Below are 21990 nucleotides of genomic sequence, written 5' to 3'. Positions count from 1 at the left end.
AGGAAAGTTCAGATTAATCATAAATCATGACCACCCTCAATCCTCTCTTGAGAAAGTATCCTAATATCTCAAGAAGCTACCTTTCCTTTGCACTTTCCTAAGAACCATTTTCCAGATGAGTTGTTCAAAACTTTCTAATAGTTCTCATTTTTTAGAACAATTTTTAAGAAGATTTCTTAGGTGACAAGTCTTCTAGCATCAGGAATTCGGCTGGACATACTATCCTCTATATGTTTTCCTCAAAATGCTGTTTCTATTCCATGGTCCTTCCTATAAGATTCTCTTGACTGTATATGTCTTTGTATTGTTTTCTTTTTTTCAAACCACATGTCTCTACACTTTTCCTAACAATTTAGCTGTTAGATGGCTCAATTGTCTAATATGATCTAGGCAAACTCAGAAATCATATGAAATGTATAAAAAAATCATTGGTGAGCAAGAAAATTTGATATTGATTTTCTTTGATTTGAGGTGTGAATATTTTATACAGTAGTGACAAACTTCACAGGTATTTCTCTAAGCCACCCCTGCATTCAAGGTACAGTACTTCAGATGACCATCATCATCAATGTATTTTTCTTTCCCCCACCCCATGCTTACACAATTGCCCCTCTAATTAACTTTTTCTTCTCTTCTATTTCATATGCTCTGCTTCTATGTGCTTTGAACTCCTACCTTATCTGAAGGATCTATGTTAAAGCGGTACACACACTACTGTGCTCTGACCCATAGGACAATGAGTTCATCAAGTTGCAGTGTTCCCATTTGAGATGCTGTCCTGGGGGATGCTGGGTGGAACCATTCTCTTCCTTACTACATGAAATTATGAATTTTTAAAAGAAGAGATAAAGGTTTTGACTGATGTCTTCAAGCTGCTTTCTGAGCTGTAATCTGACTTTCTAAATGCTTGCTTCTGTACTTTGCAGTAATAAACCAGCAGGTGTATTGGAAGAGAACTTAAAAGAGGTGTCATACCTAGAGACATAGAATTAAATGAAAAAATTCTCCTCAAGGTGTCAAACAGTGAGTTCCAACTCACCTTGAGTTTTCACCTGAAAAAAGCAAGGCAGTTGGACATAAATTAGTTCTATCTCTGTTGCAAGCATGGAAGGTAACACTTCCTTGGTATGAGGATTTATATTCATTGTTTAATGTCAATTTAAGAAATAAGGAATGTTATAGAATCAAAGTCAGGAAGTCAGAAACAGGGAGGAGTTTATTTGCAGAATGAAAATGAGCATTTGGTTAGATATTAATAATATACTATTGCAATTATACTATTATATTACATAATATATTATATACAATCTGAAATGTATATTTTGTAATTCTGTGCTGGCTAGATTTATGTCAACTTGTCACAAGTCAGAATCATTAGGGAAAAGGGAATCTCAATTGAGAAAATGTCCCCACTACTTTATTGATTGATGATTAATTATGGGAAGGCACAGCTCACTGTGGGAGATGCCACACCTGGGCAGATGGTAAAAGATCATATAAGAAATTATATGCAGCACTCGCCCATGACCCCATCTTCAGTTTCTCGCTCTGGGTTCCTGTCCTGAGTTCCTTGCCTGATTTCCTTTGATGTGGAATTCTAAGCAGAAATAAACCCTTTCCTCCCCAAGTTGCTTATGAATATGGTGTTTTATCACAGCAACAGAAACTAAACCAAGACAATGATTAAACAATCAAATTGTCTCAATGGCTGAATTATTAAGTTATATAAATCTTTATATTAGATAAATCTAAAAACTAAATTTCACTTAATCAAGTATATTATTGTGGCATACTTTTACTTCCTTTTCTCATTTTTCACCTCTGCCCTTATTCTTGGTTGGTGAGCAATTCCAGGGCTGTCTTGAATATTTTATTGTTTAGTTAACTTCATTAATGATATATAACACTTTTGTACTATCTCTGAGTTCTCTTTGCAACATTATTGTGTTTTCCTAAAATAAAAAATCCTATGCACATATTGAGTTTTGTGGTTTAAATTTAGAAGTAGATTATTTCTCATTTCATCTGAGCCTATTTATTTCTTCATAAAATGTTTCGTCTAGATTTCTTAAGACTCCAGTGCATATGTATTTCCTCCCTAATGCTAGTAGCCACTACCAATTACAAAGTAGTCAGTAGTGCCCTCTTTAATCTAAAGCAAGCTCCCAGTAAAAATAGAAATGGCATATTGGCCTTTCCAGTTACATGATTATGTTCTTGAATATGATTAGGGCATAAAATATTCACTGAACTTCTTTATAGATAAAGAGGATTTCATTTAATGAAATATATTGAAAGAGTTGCATAATTATCTTGCCTCAAAGCTAGTAATTTAATTAAGATGCTAAGTGAAAACTGACTGAATGGAAAGTTGCCTCTTGTTGAGTCTCATAATAATTTCGAACAACAATATGGTCTTTGAAGGCTTTCTAACGAGAAAAACAATACTAGCATGTGAATATGAAGAACTGAAGTCAGTGGTTGTTGCTTCCTGATGAGTAACAATAGCTAAAGAGAAAAACAGATGTTCAATTCCTCCGGGACAATTGAGTTCTAGAGACTCCATGTAGGATATGTGAGTTAACTCTTCTCTCTCAGTGACAAGTCAATTCACTTTCAGCCCATTTAAGCTGAAGTTAGGGAAGTAAGAGAAGTCAATATGTTTTTTCCTGTTTGTAACTGTTAGGTTCATGGGGTGTTGAGGTTTTCATTCACCCCCATATAGTAGAGTGGATAGTAATTTCTTCATGCATAATCCCAATGGAAAGCAAGCACTTCAGGCAACTTGCTTATGAAGAATATGGAGATACATATATGAAAGAAAGACTGCAATTGCTAAGTATATGTTTGCTGATTTACTGAAATCACTGATAGACATGTCTTCCATGACTAATGAGCAGGGGAAAGGAAATTATAATAGTTGGTGAGCTAGACACAGAGACCTGTAGTTCCAACAATTTGACAATTAAACATGTGAGTGCTTTCTGCACAGCCAAGTACCAAAGTAGGTATCTGGGATTGGCTTCTTTTAAATGAAATACAAGAAGAGATCACAAATTTATCATATGAGCTGGGAGCAGAGCAATACCTAGAAATGGTTGAGTTTACTCTATTGGGGATTCAAGTATTTTAAGACCTCTCTCCTAATTCTTTGACTTTACAAAAGACTCATTGATTCTCCTAATGTGACAGCATGCATGTTTAATACTTGGTACCACCACCAATGCCAAAAGGGGACTACTGGAGCATGATAAGTACTAGCCTTAACTCTTTCCACAAAGAAAAGCTAGAGGATAAAAATGTGCAAGAAGCTGCCAGTTCTCTACTTCAGGAGGGGGACAGGGAATCAGGAAGTGCCCCCCCACCCAAGAACACACAACACAGTACTCTCCACGACCCAGAGAGGTGTCTTAGATGAATGTATAAAAGAAACCAAAGGGTTTGGAAATAAAATGAATCATTTTTAATAAAAAATATTGAAAGTAATCAGAAAGTTAGAATATTTTCCAAGTTTTTTTTTGTTTTTGTTTTTGTTTTGTTTTGTTTTGTTTTTAAATAAGAAGGAGATTTGGGGGCTGGAGAGATGGCTCAGTGCTTAAGAGTACGGACTGCTCTTCCAGAGGTCCTGAGTTCAATTCCCAGCAACCACGTGGTGGCTCACAACCACTTGTAATAAGATCTGGTGCCCTCTTCTGGCCTGCAGGGACACATGCAGGCAGAATACCGTATAAATAAATAAATAAATAAATCTTTTTTTAAAAAAAAAAGAGGGAGATTTGACAGTGCATATTCGAGGTAGAAGTCAGAAAAAACAGTGAGAATGAAACCATTCCTTGTGTTTGCTCTAATGATTTCAGAATGCTCCATAAAATGCTTACTCAAGCAAAAACTGCCTTGCCCTCAGAATAGATCTCCCTGAATTACTCTGGTTTATGTTCCCTCCTACTCCCTGGTGAGATATCTGAGAAAATTTTTAGAATGAATAGGGTAGAACTGGAGTCCCTAGAGAACTGTTTGGAAACAAGGCGGGACTTGCATGCCTGATGAACTTCCTCAATGAAGATAAGGGGTTTCTGCTGAATTTCAATCAGCCTCAGAGGAAAGGAAGCCCTTCTGCACAGACATGACATTCTCTGTGCAGAGAGTTCTTTTGAAGAAGCAATTACAGTAACAACTCGATGCATATATCAGAACTGATTTGTAATTCTAATACAATGTCTGTTCACACATACACATATTTATCTCAAAGGAAGAATCCCTTTTTTAATCTATGTGAGTATATCATACTGAGTTTCAGCTGGAAGACTAGCATCAGGAAATAAATATTAGCCATCCCACCGAGTTTATCTCCTAATTTTTGATAGCCTAAGCTTGAAAAGGGAATAGAAGAAACCTGACAATTGAAGGAGAAGTGGAATTAATATTCAAGTTTCAGGGATACTCAAATTTCCATTTCTGTGAACATAAGCTTCATCATTTTAATGATAGTTTTAAATGTGAACGTTCTTTAATTCCATTGAATCATCATCCAATATGCATGTTAGATATATCTAATGATCATTTACCAAAGCTACAAATATAAAGCAAATTTTTAAAAAGTATGAAAATGGGGGCATCAGTATGTAATGGTGTGAGATGTTGAGTTTTTCAGGCACCTCTCGACAGAAGGGTCAACTCTCTGGCCAAATGCTGGAATGCTTGCTTTTTTAAAAAATTCATTGTTACTAAACCTGTGATCAAAACTCAGCTTTACATCTTCAATTTTCTTATGAGTACTCAAGTATGACTTGTCCACTGACATAACCTCCTGCTGTGAAATTTCTAATTCCTCATAACTCTTATTGAGATTTTTATTTGAATTCTATCTGAAGAGTATAGAGTCATGTCAGTCTTAAAGTACATTAGGTATTTGGAGTGTTTTCCTTTATAGTAAAAACAAAGACATGAACCAATAATTGAATGCAGATTATTTATAATGGATTTTACATATAATAAAAATTAAATTGGAGAAATTAACTAGATCTCCCTTGTATTTCTCACATTCTGTTTTCATTGCTGCAGAATGGGAAAAGTATGGGTAACAAGTTGCAGCTTATTAATATATCTAAATCATACCCTGCATTAATGGCTTTTCTGTTCTTGTCATAAAATACCCTGACAAAATCATGTTAAGGGAAGAAAAGGTTTATTCTGGTTTATAAATGAGAAGGGTTAGGATACAGTTCATTGTGGCAAGGAAGAGACAAGATTGGGAGCTTGAGGACTAACTGACAGTCAGAAATCTAAGAGAATATGAAGTAGGGATGGACTATGGAACCTAAAAGCTGTCCCCCATGAATTATTCCTTCAACACAGTTATCTAGACTTCCCAAACAGCAGCAAGAACTGGGGACCAATGGCTCAAAACGATGAGTCCATGGAGGATAGCTCTCATTTATGTGACAATAGTACTTTACTTTTCAGAAACTGGAGAGAGATAACACTCAGGAGATCTCTGAGATAGAGACATGACACACCCATATGTTTCCTCATTTGTATTTTCATGGGGTCTATGGTGTCTAAACAATAAAATAACCTGAAGGATCATCTTGGGCCTTCTTGTTAACATTGTCACCTTCGGATCCTGTTTACAACAGTAGAGTTGTATTCTGTAATCCTCCAATTTAACAAGTTTCCTAGGTACCCACTAATTTTAAAACACTTGCATCTCTGTAGTTAGTTGGTTTTTACTCTTTGCTCTTTGGCAGCCCACCACCCAGATCCCAGATAAATACATGGAGACTTGTTCCTACTTAGGAAGGCCCAGCCTTAGTTTCGGTTGTTTCTATCTAGCTTTTCTTAAATTAAATTACCTCATCTACCTTTTGCCTCTGAGCTTTTACCTTTCTCTATTCTGTGTCTCTTTGTTTCCTTACTATGTGGCTTGCTGTGTTGCTGGGTGGCTGACTCCTTGTATTGCCCTCCCCTTTTCCTTTTTCTTGTTCCTCACTCTTCTTCTCCTATTATTTTCTCTGCCTCACAGTCCCACCTATCCCTTTCTACTGCCTAGCTATTGACCATTCAGCTCTTTACTAGACCAATCAGGTGTTTTAGACAGGCACAGTACCACAGCTTCACAGTGTTAAACAAATGCAACAAAAAAAGAATGCAAAACATTTTTGCACAATTAAAGAGATACTCCACGTGAACAGATCTAACACATCTTAAAATAATAGTCCACAACATTCCTCCAAAAGAAACCCTACAGATTTACATGGACTTTTTCTTCTCATGAACTAGAAATCACAGTGTTGTTTACTTTTCTCCACTTACATTAGTATTTTTCATTTCCTGTTCTCTTTCCTCTGCATATGCTTTAAACAATCCATGGGCAACCTCCCCTGCAGGAAATTTTCTTTCCTGTCTCTGGAACATTGCCTTATTGCCTTTGTATATATAAATTCTCCCTCTGAACTCAAGCATGCATTTATTCTATTTCATGTTTATTATATCTACTTGCCTTGTATACATTCTCTCAAAACTGGAGAGACAACTCATTGGTTAACAACACTTGATGCTCTTTCAGAGAATCTAACTACATATTCAAACAACTGTGTCAGGCAGCTAACAAATGCCTATTGGTTTGCATGCTGTCTTCTGTTCTCCACAGGCTCCCACTTACACATGGTATTCACTCACACAAACACACATACACACAAGTAAAAATAATAAAATAAAACTTGAAATTTTATATGTCTATGAAGGGCAGATACATGATTGCAGATTTCCTTTAAAAAAGTTTTATGCTATAGTAAATTATCAAATGTAGCAGACACAATCCCTTTTATTAATAAATGAATAGAAATGATTACAATAAAGTTGTTAGCATGGTGTTTAGAACTGAACAGAATGGCCTAGCCTCAATTTCCATTAATCTCTATCTCTACTAAAGCTAAAGACAGTAAGTATTACCTAAATAAATGTTTTTCTCAGAAAGTTAATTTTGTAAATTTTAAATTTGTAATTTTAAAATGGAAGTGGTTCCTAACTTGTAATTTAAAGATTTTAATTTGAGTCTAATCTCTACAATTACTTGGGCCCATGATTCCTATCATATGATATATTCTATGAAATTTCTCCAACTTTAAAACTATAAAAGAGAGAAATTACTTTTAATAAGTAAATAATCTCTAACTTGATTTTGTAAGGCTATTTGGGATTATCATAATAGAGAGGGGAGATTGAAATAAACTGCTCCAGAAGATTCTAAAGCACTGATGTGTGAACTTGTAAAAAACTGCTGGGTAAGGTAAACAGAAAGATGCCCAGTGTGATTAGCCATTTGTGTTCCCTAACTGGACCTTAATGATGCCGTTTCCTACCCTCCCGCTTAGATTAGGCAAAGGGCTTTCTATGAGGTTCCAGAGGAGAGGTGTAATTTCTGGGTTGTGAAAATTGTGGGAGTCTGATTGACTGTGAGGAGATTTGTATCTCAAAGGGAGAGAGAATAACTTATGATTTCTAAAGTAAATGTTGCTGCAAGTCCCAGGAGGCAGGTCATGGGACTGTCTAACACTAACTCAGACAGAAGTTTCCCCAAGTCAAGTATAATTCAGCTATTTTGCTTTTTGGTAAAATTTGGGAATTATTTTAACAGTTACTAGCTTCTTAGTTTACACTCTTAGAAGCAAGGAAGACCCCAACAAAAGTCTGTCCTACTGTTGGTGATGTAATGGCTATTGGCTAATATTTGACTTGACATAAAACCATTTTACAAAGGGCTACATATTCTACCACTCTATTTTCCTCACTGTTCACATCTTTCTACCCACAGTAAAGCTTTAATATAGCCTATGATAATAATGATTCCTATGAAAAAGAACTCCACTATATGTATATATGTGTATGTATATATGTATGTATGTATGTATGTATGTATGTATGTATGTATGTATTTGATGTTTCGCACACTCTCTGTCCTGATTAGAGTTACTATTGTGATGAAATACTATGACCAAAAGCCAACTGGCAGAAACTCAAACAAGGCAGGAACCTGGAGGCAGGAGCTAATGCGGAGACCATGGAGGTGCTGCTTACTAGCTTTCTCTTCATGGCCTGTTTAGTCTGCTTTTTTAAAAAAAATTATTTTAAAAGTTGTGTTTTTCAATTTACATACACAGTTCCTCCCCAATCCTCTCTTCCTGCTTCCCCCACCACAGCCCACTCATCCACTCCTTAAAGAGGATAAGACTTCCCATGGAGAATCAACAAAGTCTGGCGTATCAAATTGAGGCAGGACCAAGCCCCTCCCCACTGCATCAAGGCTAAGCATGGTATCCTTCTATAGGGAATAGTCCAAAAAGTCAGTTCATGCACTAGGGTGAACTCCTGGTTCCACTGTCAGGGGCCCCACCAACTGCCCAAGCTACACAACTGTCACCCACATTCAAAGGGCCTAGTTTGGTCCTATGCAGGTTTCCCAGCTGTCAGCCCAGAGTCCCTGAGCTTGCACTAGCTCAGGTCAGCTGTCTCTGAGGGTTTCCTCATCTCTTCAACTGGACTCCAGAAACTCAGCTCAATGCTTTGCTGTAGATCTCTGCATCTGCTTGCATTAGCTACTGGGTGAAGATTCTATGATGACAATTAGGAAAGTCATCAATCCACTTACAGGAGAAGGCCAGTCCAGGTACCCTCTCCATTATTACTTGGAATCTTACCTGGGGTCATCCTTGTGGGTTCCTGGGAATTTCCCTACCACCAGGTTTCTCCCTAACCCCATAATGGCTCCCTCGATCAAGATTTCTCTTCCATTGCTTTCCTGCTCCATCTCTCCCCCAACTCGACTATTCCTTTCCCCCCATGTTCTCATCCCTATTATGGAGAATTAACAAGGCAACTCCAAGTAGTCAAAAAGGAGATCTATTCTGGGATAACTTTGGGATAAAAGGGCTGGTTATGGGATCCGGGAGAGGTGAGGCATAGTCCAGCGGGGTTCCCTGGAGTACTCTGACTCAATCTGCCATACAGAATCTAGGATCACGAGGAACAAAAAGGCCAGGCACATCCAAATCTAGGATCTTAAGGGATCCCGTCTCTGTCCCGCCCCAGGGGCAGGTCATAGGTAGGTGTGACAGTTATCAGAAGCCTCACTAGGGGTGGTACTTCCAGGTCAAAGCTGGAACAGCTACCCACTACATCTCCCCCTTTTATCTAAATAAGAAAGTTCTAACCTAATACAAAACTATATATGATAGGAATTATTATCAAATATTGTCCAGGAGTAATAAGAGATAAGGATGATCCATGCATGTCCCTCTTATGATCCTCCTTGTAACCTAGCTTCTCTGGGGTTTTGGTTTGTAGACTGGTTATCCTTTGCTTTACATCTAATATACATTTATGAGTGAGTACCTGTCATGTTTGTCTTTCTAGGTCTGGGTTAACTCAGGATGGTATTTTCTAGTTCCATACACTTGCCTGCAAATTTCATGATGTAATTGTTTTTTACAGCTAAGTAATACTCCATTGTGTAAATGTACCACCTTTTTTTATTCATTCTTTCATTGAGGAGAATCTAGGTTGTTTCCAGGTTCTGGCTATTACAAATAATACTGCTGTGAACATAGTTGAGCAAAGGCCCATGTGGTATAAATGAGCATTCCATGAGTATATGTTTAATAGTAGTATCATTGGGTCTTGAGGTAGATTGATTCCCAGTTTTCTGAGGAACCACCATAGTTCTTTCCAAAGTGGCTATACAAGTTTGTACTCCCACATTCTCTCCAACATAAGTTGTTAACACTGTTTTTTATCTTAACCATTCTGACAGGTGTAAGATTGGTTTCTCAGAGCCATTTTGATTTGCATTTCCCTGATGGCTGAAGATGTTGAGCAATTCCTTAAATGTCTTTTGGCCATTAGAGATTCTTCAGCTGAGAATTCTCTGTTTAGATCTGTACCTCATTTTTTAAATTTAATTACTTGGTATTTTGATGTCTAGTTTCTTGAGTTCTTTATATATTTTAGAAGTCAGCTCTTTGACAAATGTGGGGTTGGTGAAGATCTTTTTCCAATCTGTAGGCTGTCGTCTTGTCTTATTGACCATGTCCTTTGCCTTATAGAAGCTTTTCTGTTCAGAAGGTTCCATTTATTGATTGTCAATCTCAATGTTTGTGCTACTGTTGTTATATTCAGGAAATAGTCTCTTGTGCCAAGACATTGAAAGCTACTTCCTACTTTCTCTTCTATCAGGTTTAGTGTAACTAAATTTATATTGAGGTCTTTGATTCATTTTGACTTGTTTTCTGCTTGGTGATAGATGTATAGATATGGATCTATTTGAGTACATACACACACACACATACACACACACACACACACACACACACACACACACACACACACACTTCACTCATATTCTGCAGTAGCTCTCACATAGCTCTACATGGCCATCTCTCTCCAGAGCCCTACTGCTGCTCCCTTACAGCCAAACTCCGGTTAATTACAGGTTACATTTTCAGGGCCCTACCATATCTCAAAACATATGATAAGTCATGTAGTTTTACTGCATGTAGCTCTAAGTTGGTGAGGGGTCCCAGACATTAGTTGGTAAGGGGTCTCAGACAGTAAGCAATTGGCTGAAACTTGAGTGGTCAGGTATGTGCAGAAAGGTAGCTACTACAAGGACTATGTGTTGATGTAAACACCCTGGCCTTGATTTAGCAATAAACAATACCTGAGAATCAGTCTTTGTGGATATTCTATAGTACTTAGTCTGGTTTGGACTAGTTCTAAGGTCTTTGGAAAATGTGTAAAAGGCTGTCTTTGAGACTGAGAATACCGTTAATTTTCTGTGTCAGTAAAGAAGAATATTTTGGTAATATTTCTGTATATCAGAATTATACAGCTTACACAGAAATCCACAACTAAATGTGTGCGCAGAGATGTAAAACACACTACCACAGGGCTGTGGAAAGCACCCCACAGCTGTTCTTATTAGGGAGGTATAACAGTGGCACACGAGAAAGTTACAGACAGAAAACAACTGGTTTCCACAGCCAGTGACCCCACGGCTTTGCCAGGTGGGGCTCCCCATCAGGGAGTTCTATGTCTGGTGGGCAGACTTGTCAGACACTAGTTGTCACCTGCTGTATACTCCCATGGCCCTTGGCAGATTGCTGTTTCTTACTGTGCTCATCCTACCTATCTGAGAGCATGGGAAATCTTTCCATTTTCTGATATTTCCTTCAATCCCTTTATTCAAAGACTTGAAGTTCTTGTCATACAGGTACTTCACCTGTTTGGTTGTAACTCCCAAGGAAATAGAAACAGTCATTAAAAGTCTCTCAACCAAAAATTAAAGCTCAGGGCCAGATGGTTTCAACACAGAATTCTACCAGAATTTCAAAGACAGACTGATACCAATATTCTTTAAATTCTTCCACACCATAGAAATAGAAGGAACATTGCCAAACTCTTTTTTACAAGGCTACCATTACCCTGATACCCAAACTACACAAACACACACACAAAAAAAAGAATTACAGACTACTCTTCATGAACATTAATGCAAAAAATACTCAATAAAATACTGGCAAACTGAATCCAAGAACATATCAAGAAAACCATTCACCATGATCAAGTAGGCTTCATCCCAGAGATGTAGGGAGGGTTTGTCATACAAAAATCTGTCAATATAATCTACCATATCAACAAATTGAAAGAAAAAACACATGATCATCGCATTAGATGCTTAAAAAAAAAAGCCTTTGACAAAACCCAACACTCCTTTATTATAAAGGTTTGGGAGAGATTAGGGGTACAAAGAACATACCTAAACATAATAAAGGCAATATACAGCAAGCTAACATCAACATCAAATTATAAATGGAGAGAAACTCAAAGCAATTCCATGAAAGTCAGGAACAAGCCAACACTGTCCAGTGAGTTCTAGCCAGAGCAATAAGACATCAAAAGGAGATCAAAAAGATACAAATTGTAAAGGAAGAAGTCAAACTTTTGCTATTTGAAGATGACGTGGTAGTATATGTAAATGACTCTAAAATTCTACCAGGGAACTCCTACAGCTGATGAACACTTTCAGTAGTGTGGTGAGATACAAGAGCAAGTAAAAAAAAAAAAAAGAAAAGAAAAATCAGTAGCCCTCACTATACAAATGATTAATGGACTGATAAAGAAATCAAGGAAACATTATCTTTTACAATAGCCACAAATAACATAAAATATTTTGAGGTAACTCTAGCCTGCTTTTTTTTTTTACATAGAGAACCCAGGACCACCCACAAAGGGTGGCACCACTCACAATGGGCTGGGTCCTCCAATGTCAGTCACAATTAAAATGACACAAAATTAGCCAGCATGGTCCTCAAGTTGAGCACTAGTTGGTGTTGACTTTTTATGTATAACTCCGGTGTGTTTTAAGTTCTCCATCATTTTAAATGAAATCAGCATATATTCTGTTTTATATGATAAGAGTGTGGTGACATAGTGTATCTCCCAATATATTGTTATCTGGCTCTGGGTTTTTATTAATAAGACTACTTAGCAATTTGTCTTACACAAGAGTATAAGGAACAGGTTTTTTTCTTTTGCATTTTTATGTCATATTATGTCACAAAGAGATATTTTTGAACACATCATTCAGCTCTTCCCTGAAATAGCTTTATGTCAGATTCTGATTATGTCTTTCTTAACTTTTTGTAAAGTATCCTTGCTGATCTCACAAACTCTAAATACACTGTACATGCATGATTAATCAAATGGAGATCTCAACCTTGTTCTACAATTTTTCAGTTGTTTATCCTAATGCAATCCTATATAACTTCACTCTGTTACTTCATGTACAGATGTCCAGGATCGCTTATCTCTTTCTTCCAGAACTATGATTCATGCTTAGAAGATCAAATTAAATATCTTCTCTGAATCCTTCATGTCCTCTACCTTGGCTATATCTCCATCATAGAACTTAATTGGATTTAATGTTTTCTGTTTCTATCTTTTCCAAAAGAATCCAGAAACATGGCATCTTTGTGAGAAAAGAATGGGACATAACTTAAAAAGTTTTGTAACTCTCTACAGTCAGAATATTTAGTATCAAATCATTGATTGATAATATGTAAATTATTTATAATCTTTATACCTATAATTATTCAAATGAGTAATGATCTCTCTCTCTCTCTCTCTCTCTCTCTCTCTCTATCTCTATCTATCTATCTCTCATGTCTGAAACAGGGTCTCCTGTATCCCAGGCAAGCCTTAAACTTACTATGTCACTAAATAACTAAAGGTCACCTTATGTTTCATATTGACCTGCCTCTACCTTCTATACACTTGGACTAAAGAGTCACATCATTACAACCAGATAGTTCAGTGCCAAGAACTGAATCCAGGTTTCTGTGTTTGCTGACCATGCATAGCACTGTCAACTGAACTCGATCCCCTGTTTTCTTTCTTTCTTTAGTTTTGGTTTTTCCTTCCTTTTCCTGTGCTTGTCGCCTGTGTCCCACTCCAATTTGCTACATACCCTAACCTGTGACATTCTTGTTTCTGTCATTGCTGGCCCCACAATCAATGAAGCAATGAAGTTGGTGTTAGAGATATGTGTCACTTTCCCTGGCCCAGGAGTTGTCTTAGCATACTTCCAGACAAACAGAACCATTTTTAAAGGTTGTTAGTATGTTGCATAATAAGTATGATTGAATGAACTGGAATGAGGGGATGAGTGAGTGAGTGGTCTTTTAAAAATACCTCCTTAGACTTTTAGCTTCTTTCCTGGTAAATTTTCCCAAATTTCTTTTTTCAACCAGAGATATTTTCTGTCTTTCATTAAATTTAATGATATATAGAATTTATTTAGGTATAACATTTATTTGTATTTCTAAAGTATCAACAATTACTATTAATTTTCAAGCATTTGGAGAAAATAATAAGTATATAAAATTTGTTATTTCATTGCTATTGCTTAGGGTAAGTCAAATAATATTGTCCAGCTGAAATTAAAACTAGTGCTCCCTAAAGAGAATTATCACGTAATGTGCTATTTTTATGTGTATGATATATCAAACTGTAATGGTTAGACAACTAATTGCTTTTCTTTCCACATTATCACTCGTGTTGCAGTTAGCTTTTCATAAGTGCTATCCATTTTATAAACGCTATCATCAGCACCAGCTGGTGGGTTGGGAACTTCTTTCATTTCTGCTGCATCCCTGACTTTTCAACTCTGAACTGCTCTCTGCACTTCCTCTCCTTGTCCTCTGGGACGTTCCAGTCTCACTGAGGTCTTCCTTTCACGGGGCTTGGGCACATGGGCTTCTCCTTTGTTGCTACAGTGCAGTTGCGGTGTCCCGGCACGCTCCAGACAGACCCTCAGATCAAGAGACTACTTCTGACTGACCTAACGAGCAACCCTCCCTCTTCTTGAGTTATGACACTACTTGGGAATAGCCTTTCCAAAAGACAGAAGAGACAACTTTGTTGGAATTTTTTTTTTTTTTTTTAAAGAAACCATTCATTTCTCTCCCTCACTCTGGATGGAGGGATCAGACAAAATGTCTCTCAATGTTTTACTTTTTAACCATTTTTGGCCTCTTCCTAAACTGCTAATTTTATGACTAATTACTTCATCTAAGGACTTAATGCATAAACACTTTCCAAGAACAACACGGGTTGATGACATAATAAAGATTTCTGCCGAATATGCTTTGCATAATCTGCTCCTTCTTTAAATGAAAAACTCACTACTGTCTTTAAAGTATGTTAACTTAAATGTCTATTGTGCATATAGATTCATATTTGAAATATAAAACAACCAGCCGGACGGTGGTGGTGCACACTTTTAATCCCAGCACTCAGGAGGCAGAGCCAGGTGGATCTCGGGGAGTTCGAGGCCAGCCTGGTCTACAGAGTGAGATCCAAGTCAGGCACCAAAACTACAGAGAAACCCTGTCTCACCCACACACACACAAAAGAAAGAAATATATAACAACCCTACATGAAAATAAATTATGAATTATGTGTTGTTCAAAGTGGTAGAGTAAGTAATCCTCATGACAATGGTCGTCTTAGAAAGCTATTAGAATAGAAAACAATATTGGGTTCAGTTAAACGGTATTTGGTTTATTAATGAACATTCTCATACACATAGCATGTTTAATAATTTCACCTAAAAAATACTTCATTCAAGACAGGTGGGATGGCATATGCCTATAATCCAGAGCTAAGGTGACTGGAGTATTACATATTTAAAGCTTAACTGAGCCATGTCAGACTATGTCTCAGAACAACAAACACAAATATCAAACCAATGAAGACTTTACTCAAGTGGGTGTTTTATAGGGAATTTTTTCTTAATGAAGTTTTGTATATTTACTATCTTATTAGTCTTGTTTCACTTTATTTAAGAATAACAAGGATAAAATTAGTGTACAAAATAAATAAGTTTCATGATAATATAAAGTAAAACAAATTAAAAAAGAAACAATAAGAAAAAAATTGGTTGTTATTTTGTTTGTTTTCAAACAAGGTCTTGCTATACAGCCTAGGTGGGCAAAGATCTCAAGGATTCCTTTAGCTTTATCACAGACAAATGTCATCATGCCTGGTTAAGAGAAAATGAAAACAACTCTCTCCTTACCTATTAATGAAAATAAGAAACAGTGTATCAAAGGCATAATTTCTATTGTATTGAAACCTTGATTTAGAATACATTTTCTTAATTCATATTTTCTAAACTGTGAAAATTTGACAATATAAGGAAAAAAAACTAAGAGAAAACCAAAAATTGACAATGTATGTATCATTTTAAACTGAAGATGAAGAGCATGGATACTTGGGCTACATGGTGAGTATTGAGACAGCATAGACTGAATAACAAGAACTTGTCTCAAAAATAAGTAAGTAGATGAATGTTGGGACTGAAAATGTTTTATATAACTTATTCTGAAAATTCTATTTGTACCTTCTCTGGTTTTGTCTTTCAGCTCCATGTGGTGGCCACTTTTCTGCTCCAAGTGGAGTAATTCTTTCACCAGGATGGCCAGGATACTACAAAGACTCTTTGAATTGTGAGTGGGTGATTGAAGCTGAACCTGGACACTCCATAAAAATCACATTTGAAAGGTCTCTGCAAATATTTTTTTCTATCTTATACAAAAATGAATAGGCATTAAACTAGTTGGCATTCACCATTTCCCTTACTACATCAATAAATAATGTTATTAGAATAGTCAATTGCTGTATCTTGAAGGTTTAAGAAGTTCTGCCCCTTTTGACCTTTCAGTCTGATCTCAAGTTAATTTTTTATTTGTTTACTGCTGTAGCTTTACTATTAAGATATGCAAGACCTTTTTGCTGTACATATGCACAATACTGAGATATGACCTTTAATTTAATGAGTTTAGTTGTCCTATATTTTTAAGGGCTTGTGAATTCAGCTCTGCTAGATTTCCAGAAACAAAAGAGATAAGAAGAAAAATGAATTCAATACAGCCTCCAACTATAATACACATACAGGTACTACCATATAATCACCCAAGTAAATACAGGATGCATTTTCACCATTTGCCTCGTGACCCCATTTACCCAAAGTTCTTATATGACTCTGTTTACATATGTATAAAAAGTAGGTAAACAAATGAAATGTTCACTGATGATAAGTCATAAAATATTTACTTTAGAACAACTTTTGTAATACATAAAAAAAAATGCCACCTATTAAAGACAAAAGCAAAACTGATACTCTGGAACAGGTGTGCTCATGTAATTTGACATAGAATTAAATCCGGAGTTTCAGAGTATAGGATGCTCAGTTTAAGATTCTGTGTTTTAAACAATAGACCTTTATATTCCTAAAATTCTAAGGACTAGGAGTCTTAGTGTCAGGGATTGAGGTGGAGCTCCCACCCAGACACTCATATAAATTTTACACCTTCACTATCAGATGTGTTTTATGATTCTGTGATTAAGAGCATTTTCTGCCCTACGTGGGGACCTAGGTTCTGCCTCCAGCAGCAACATCAGGCAATTTAAAACCACCTGTCACTCAGCTCTAGAAAGCTGATGGCCTTTTCTATAGTCTGTGGGCACTTCACTCATAAGCAGCATATTAAAGATAAAAATAAAACTTGAAGATCTTTAAAGCACTATATAAAATGTGTCAGTTTCTATAAATCAGAGGTCAGATTTGAAATGTATGTACTGTTAAAATCAGTATAAAACAATATAGTTTTCCGTAGAATTGAAGATAGCAGGTACAGGTGTCTTGAGAAGTGCATTGGTCAGGAATAGCTCATTCATTTACTAAGGATAGCTTATCATACTCAGCAGACACTTTTCTTATGAATATGAGTATACATTCTTCTGACTGGGCATTCCCCCACATAAGATCCTGGTACTTGGAACAGACAGATATTTCAGGGATACTTTAGATACCAGGGAAAGTTAAAAAAAAAAAAAAAAAGAAAGAAAAAAAAAGATAAAAGTGGTTAAAAGATGAACCTTAATGGTAGAGTAACTAAAATATTAAAAGTTCGATTCCAATGTGTTTTTTAATGCTTTCAATTGTGTCTCTTCATCCTAGATTTCAGACTGAACTAAATTACGATGTTCTGGAAGTCCATGATGGACCAAATCTTCTGTCACCCTTACTTGGGTCTTACAATGGCACGCAAGTGCCACAGTTTCTGTTCAGCAGCAGTAACTTCATCTATCTTCTGTTTACAACTGACAATAGCCGTTCCAATAATGGATTCAAGATTCATTATGAAAGTAAGTAGCTAAAAATAGTCTTTATTTCTCCATTCTGTTTGCTCCACATTTGATATTATCTAAATATTGCTAAGAGCAGTAAGATATTTACTTATTTATCTTTTAAACCAAACTTTCTTTATAAATAATAAAGCTAATGTTTAATGTCTTCATACAAGTACATGGTACACTGGATTTTAACCACTAGCTACTTAATATCTCATTAAAAGAAAATACTGAGTGAATGTCAGAAACATCAAATAAGTTCAGTGCATTCATGTAATTTTTTTGTATGGCTTAGGGAAACAAATTAATCTGCAGTCATTATCAGTTTGATATACTTGAAATAATAGAATTATTTTAGCCTTTACTTCACAAAATACATTATTCCATCATATTTTACTTAAATGAACTGCAAACACTGTCAATGTAAAATATTCATCTTTTCTGTATAAAAGGTCAACATATATAAAAATTAAAGTGTATAACATGCATACATATGATTGATTGCAGTAAAAGTCTGCTATAAGAAGCTGAATCAGTTCATAAAAATCACAGTTAAGAGTCCATTGATTCCTTTAAAAGTCTCAAGTAAGGTTTGCAAGATGGCTCAGCAGATAAAGGCTAGAGCTGTCCAAGTCTGGCAACCAAAGCTGAGTCACAGAACCCATATAAATGTGGAAAGTAGGAAAAGATTCCATGAAGTTGTTTTCTGACTTGCACAGAGATGTAACCACACCCTCCCACACACCATGCATATACATACAATAGTATTAAAGTAAAAGAAATTCTGAATATTTCTGTTTCAACACACACACTCTTTCTCTCTCATATATGTTGGGGTGTGTGGGTGTGGAGGGTATTGGTGTGTCTGGCAGAGTTGGATTATATAGCCCTATCTCATCTAGAACTTGTTATTTTGACCATGCTGGCCTTAAATTCAGAAATCTATCATCTTCTGTCTACCCACTGCTGGGATAAAAGACATGTACCACCACACCTGTATTATACTTTAACCTTTTCAATAGTATTAATCATGTAGAAATGTACCTCTGGTTTATAAATATTTTGCAAATATATACACTGCTGACTTACTACTTAGGACATATCTCTGTAAAAATATGTTTGTGTGTATACATAAACTTACTTATGTGAATAAATACATAAACTCCAAATTATAGAATACAATAAATTTCCATGTGCTTTTATATGAAAAGCAACTCTTATACATGAAATTTAAGAAACAAGTTGCTACAAGGTATTGTTATTTCAAGTATACAGCAACATTATTTCTTTCTCTTTAAGCCTATTGTCAATCTCCATGCCTCAACATCAGTTTGCTGCATGAGAAATGCATTATTTTATATTTGCTTGAGGATATTTTTCTTTGGTACATGTGCCCAGTTCCTTCATAAGCATTCTAAATTATACTTGAAACATTATCATTGTTTTTAGCTTTGAAATTTTATTATTCACAATGTTGTTTAACTACATTATTTCCCTTTATTTCAAGCTCTATCACATGGAAATGTATCTCTAAATATTTCAAAAGGCAAAAAAGCTTTCTCAAAGACTTGAAAATTCAAATAAACTAAAGAATCTTCATAGGAATTTGTAGTTTAAGATGTAATTTTAAAACTTAGTCAGAGGTGCCAATCTTAGATGTCTATTTTAATATTAATTCTTACCACAGATTAGTGGATATCAACATACAAACGCCTTTTTCTTAATCCTCTGTTGTATCCATCATACTTTACCCCGTGTTTATGATGTTCACCCTGTGTCAGTAACAAGACAGCTTTAAAGATTAAGTGAAATCATGTGTGCCAAGTGTCAGAGTAAAGACTTATATTCATAAAATTCTTAATAGATGATAGCAGTTGTGAAAGAAAAATCTTTATAAATGAAGCATAAAAATGAGAAATTCGGATCAAATGCATTCCTGGTCTTGGCAAATTTGTCACTTAGTAAGTAGAGATAAGAGTATAATGTTGACTAGTTCCTTGGGAACATAGTGTTCCAGAAGGGGGAGGTAAATGTGAGGAACACACTACTACAGACCTGGCAGAATACTGTAGGCAGTATCTTCAAAATTTATAAGATATCTCCTCTTCCAAGGTTTATTTTATTAGTCTTGTCATCTATTTATGACTGTGAAATAATTTCTACTGTCATAGTTTCTTCGTTACAAAGAAACAGAAAATTGTTCTCAGTTGACAATTCATTAATAAGGTTTACTGTATGAAATAAATTCCCATTCTAAATGAACCATTCCCTAAGTTCAATGTAAGTACATTGTTCATCAGAACTTCTAATGAATTTCTACTTTAAAGTCAAGTTATTTCTCCAGAGGATTCAAACCTATGGAAGGATTTATGGCAAACACACCACTGCTCACACTGCAAAGTTTCTGGTAGCTTTCATTTTTTTGCCGCACATTTTTTTCTTCTAAGAAGAAAGATAACAAAAACTCTATTTGATTGCCCTTCATGTTATATGTCCATTTCTGCTGTACTTCTCTGGGTCTCACTCAGGCAGCCATAGTTTTGAAGCATCCTAGGTGATGCTTCCCCATCATTTCTAGCACGCAGTCTCAATAGCCTTCTGGTCTTTTTGTCTCGCAATGTCTCCTCTTCCTCACCTAGAAATAAAAAATTTTAGTCAACTCAGGAATGCTGACAGTGCTAGAAATAGTCCTTCCCAGAGATGAGCCCCTAACCGGTGATAAAACACAGTGTGTGTGCGTGCGTGTGTGTGTGCGTGTGTGTGTGTGTGCGTGCGTGTGTGTGCGTGCGTGTGTGTGCGCGTGTGTGCGTGCGTGTGTGTGTGTGTGTGCGTGCGTGTGCGTGCGTGTGTGCGTGTGTGTGTGCGTGTGTGTGTGCGTGCGTGTGTGTGTGTGTGTGTGCGTGTGTGCGTGTGTGCGTTTGTGTGTGTGTGTGTGCGTGTGTGCGTGCGTGTGTGTGCGCGTGCGTGTGTGTGCGCGCGCGCGTGTGTGTATGTATGTGTGTGTGAGTGTGTGTGCGTGTGTGTGCGCGTGTGTGTGCGTGTGTGTGCGTGTGCGTGTGCGTGTGCGTGTGTGTGCGTGAATAATAACTAAAGAAAAGGATGGCATGCTTTGGAGATGGAGTAAGGGGAGGAGAGATTTGAAGGAGGGAAGGGAAAGGAGAAAATGATGTAGGTATATTTTAACTTAAAAAATAAAATGAATAGGAAAAATAGTTCATGTTAAGTTCAAAAACAAACTCGTGAAACTTAAAAACACTCTGCTAAAAGAGAGTATCACTTTTAGTTTTCAACATTCGAAAACTAAAAAATATATCATGTTTCAGAATATTATTAATTTGTTGTATCAATGTAGTTATTCCCCAAGCGGGAGGGGAACACTTCTTGCCTAAAATACAAATTCAGCTATATATTAGGAAGGGTTATGGAAATTTTCTCCTATAAACTTCAAAAAAATAATCAAGTATGAAGCCTTCTTGACTACCTGAATATGGAACACTTTGAAATTATAAATCATTTTCAACAGATCTATGGCCACTGACAAGAACTTACATTATGACTCAAGAAAGGGCTGATAGAAACCAGAAGCTAAAATGTTCAAATAATTTTATTCCCTATAATAACAATCATCAACCTCATTTCAAAATTCCATTTTAAAAATTCTAAAATAATAAGGAAAAAGTCAGAACAATTTGGTGTCGGTGCACATAACACCAATATAAACTTCTGAAAATTCCCTGTCTGTCAATATTTAGAAATATTTATTTCTCTTTCTTTGTTTTTACATCTCTTGGCTATCTAGCCTCTGGGTCTTGGCCCTCCAGGCAATGTCAGGTAAAGGTTCCTTCTTGTAGCATGGGTCTCAAGATGTAGCAGTCATTGGTTAATCACTCCTCTTCCCATTCCCCCAATCCCACTGTCCACTGTCTATATTCTATTTCTCCTTCCCTGGGTGATTCATACATCCCCCTTTGAGCCCTCCTGGTTACCTAGCTTCTCTAGGTTTGGCAATTGTAGCATGGGTATCCTTTGCCTTACAGCTAATATCCACTTTTAAGTGAGTACATACCATGTTTTTCTTTCTGGGCTACCTCACTCAGGGCTACGTTTTTCTAGTTCCTTCCTTCCTTTTTTTCTTTTTTTAATCGACTGACTAATGCTCCATTGTGTAAATGTACCACATTTGCTTTATCTGTTCTTCAGTTTAGCAGCATCTAGGTTTTTTCCAGTTTCTGTCTGTTA

The 21990-nt window shown here is 36.3% G+C and overlaps 1 protein-coding gene across 3 annotated transcripts in view; it reads left to right on the top strand.

The window, feature by feature from the left end:
• The window catches only part of Csmd3 (CUB and Sushi multiple domains 3), a 1137155-nt gene that overhangs the window by 715024 nt on the left and 400141 nt on the right, over positions 1 to 21990 (top strand). For all 3 annotated transcript variants that reach the window (XM_036207646.1, XM_036207645.1, XM_036207647.1), the window contains 2 exons: positions 15981 to 16119; positions 17579 to 17766. In XM_036207646.1, coding sequence (XP_036063539.1) covers positions 15981 to 16119; positions 17579 to 17766 — 327 coding nt within the window. The remainder of the gene's footprint in view (positions 1 to 15980; positions 16120 to 17578; positions 17767 to 21990) is intronic.

The sequence above is a fragment of the Onychomys torridus genome, chromosome 16 (assembly GCF_903995425.1).
Source record: "Onychomys torridus chromosome 16, mOncTor1.1, whole genome shotgun sequence".
NCBI classification, from domain to species: domain Eukaryota; kingdom Metazoa; phylum Chordata; class Mammalia; order Rodentia; family Cricetidae; genus Onychomys; species Onychomys torridus.
Note: the sequence above shows the minus strand (reverse complement) of the source record. Positions and strands in the feature narration are given on the sequence as shown.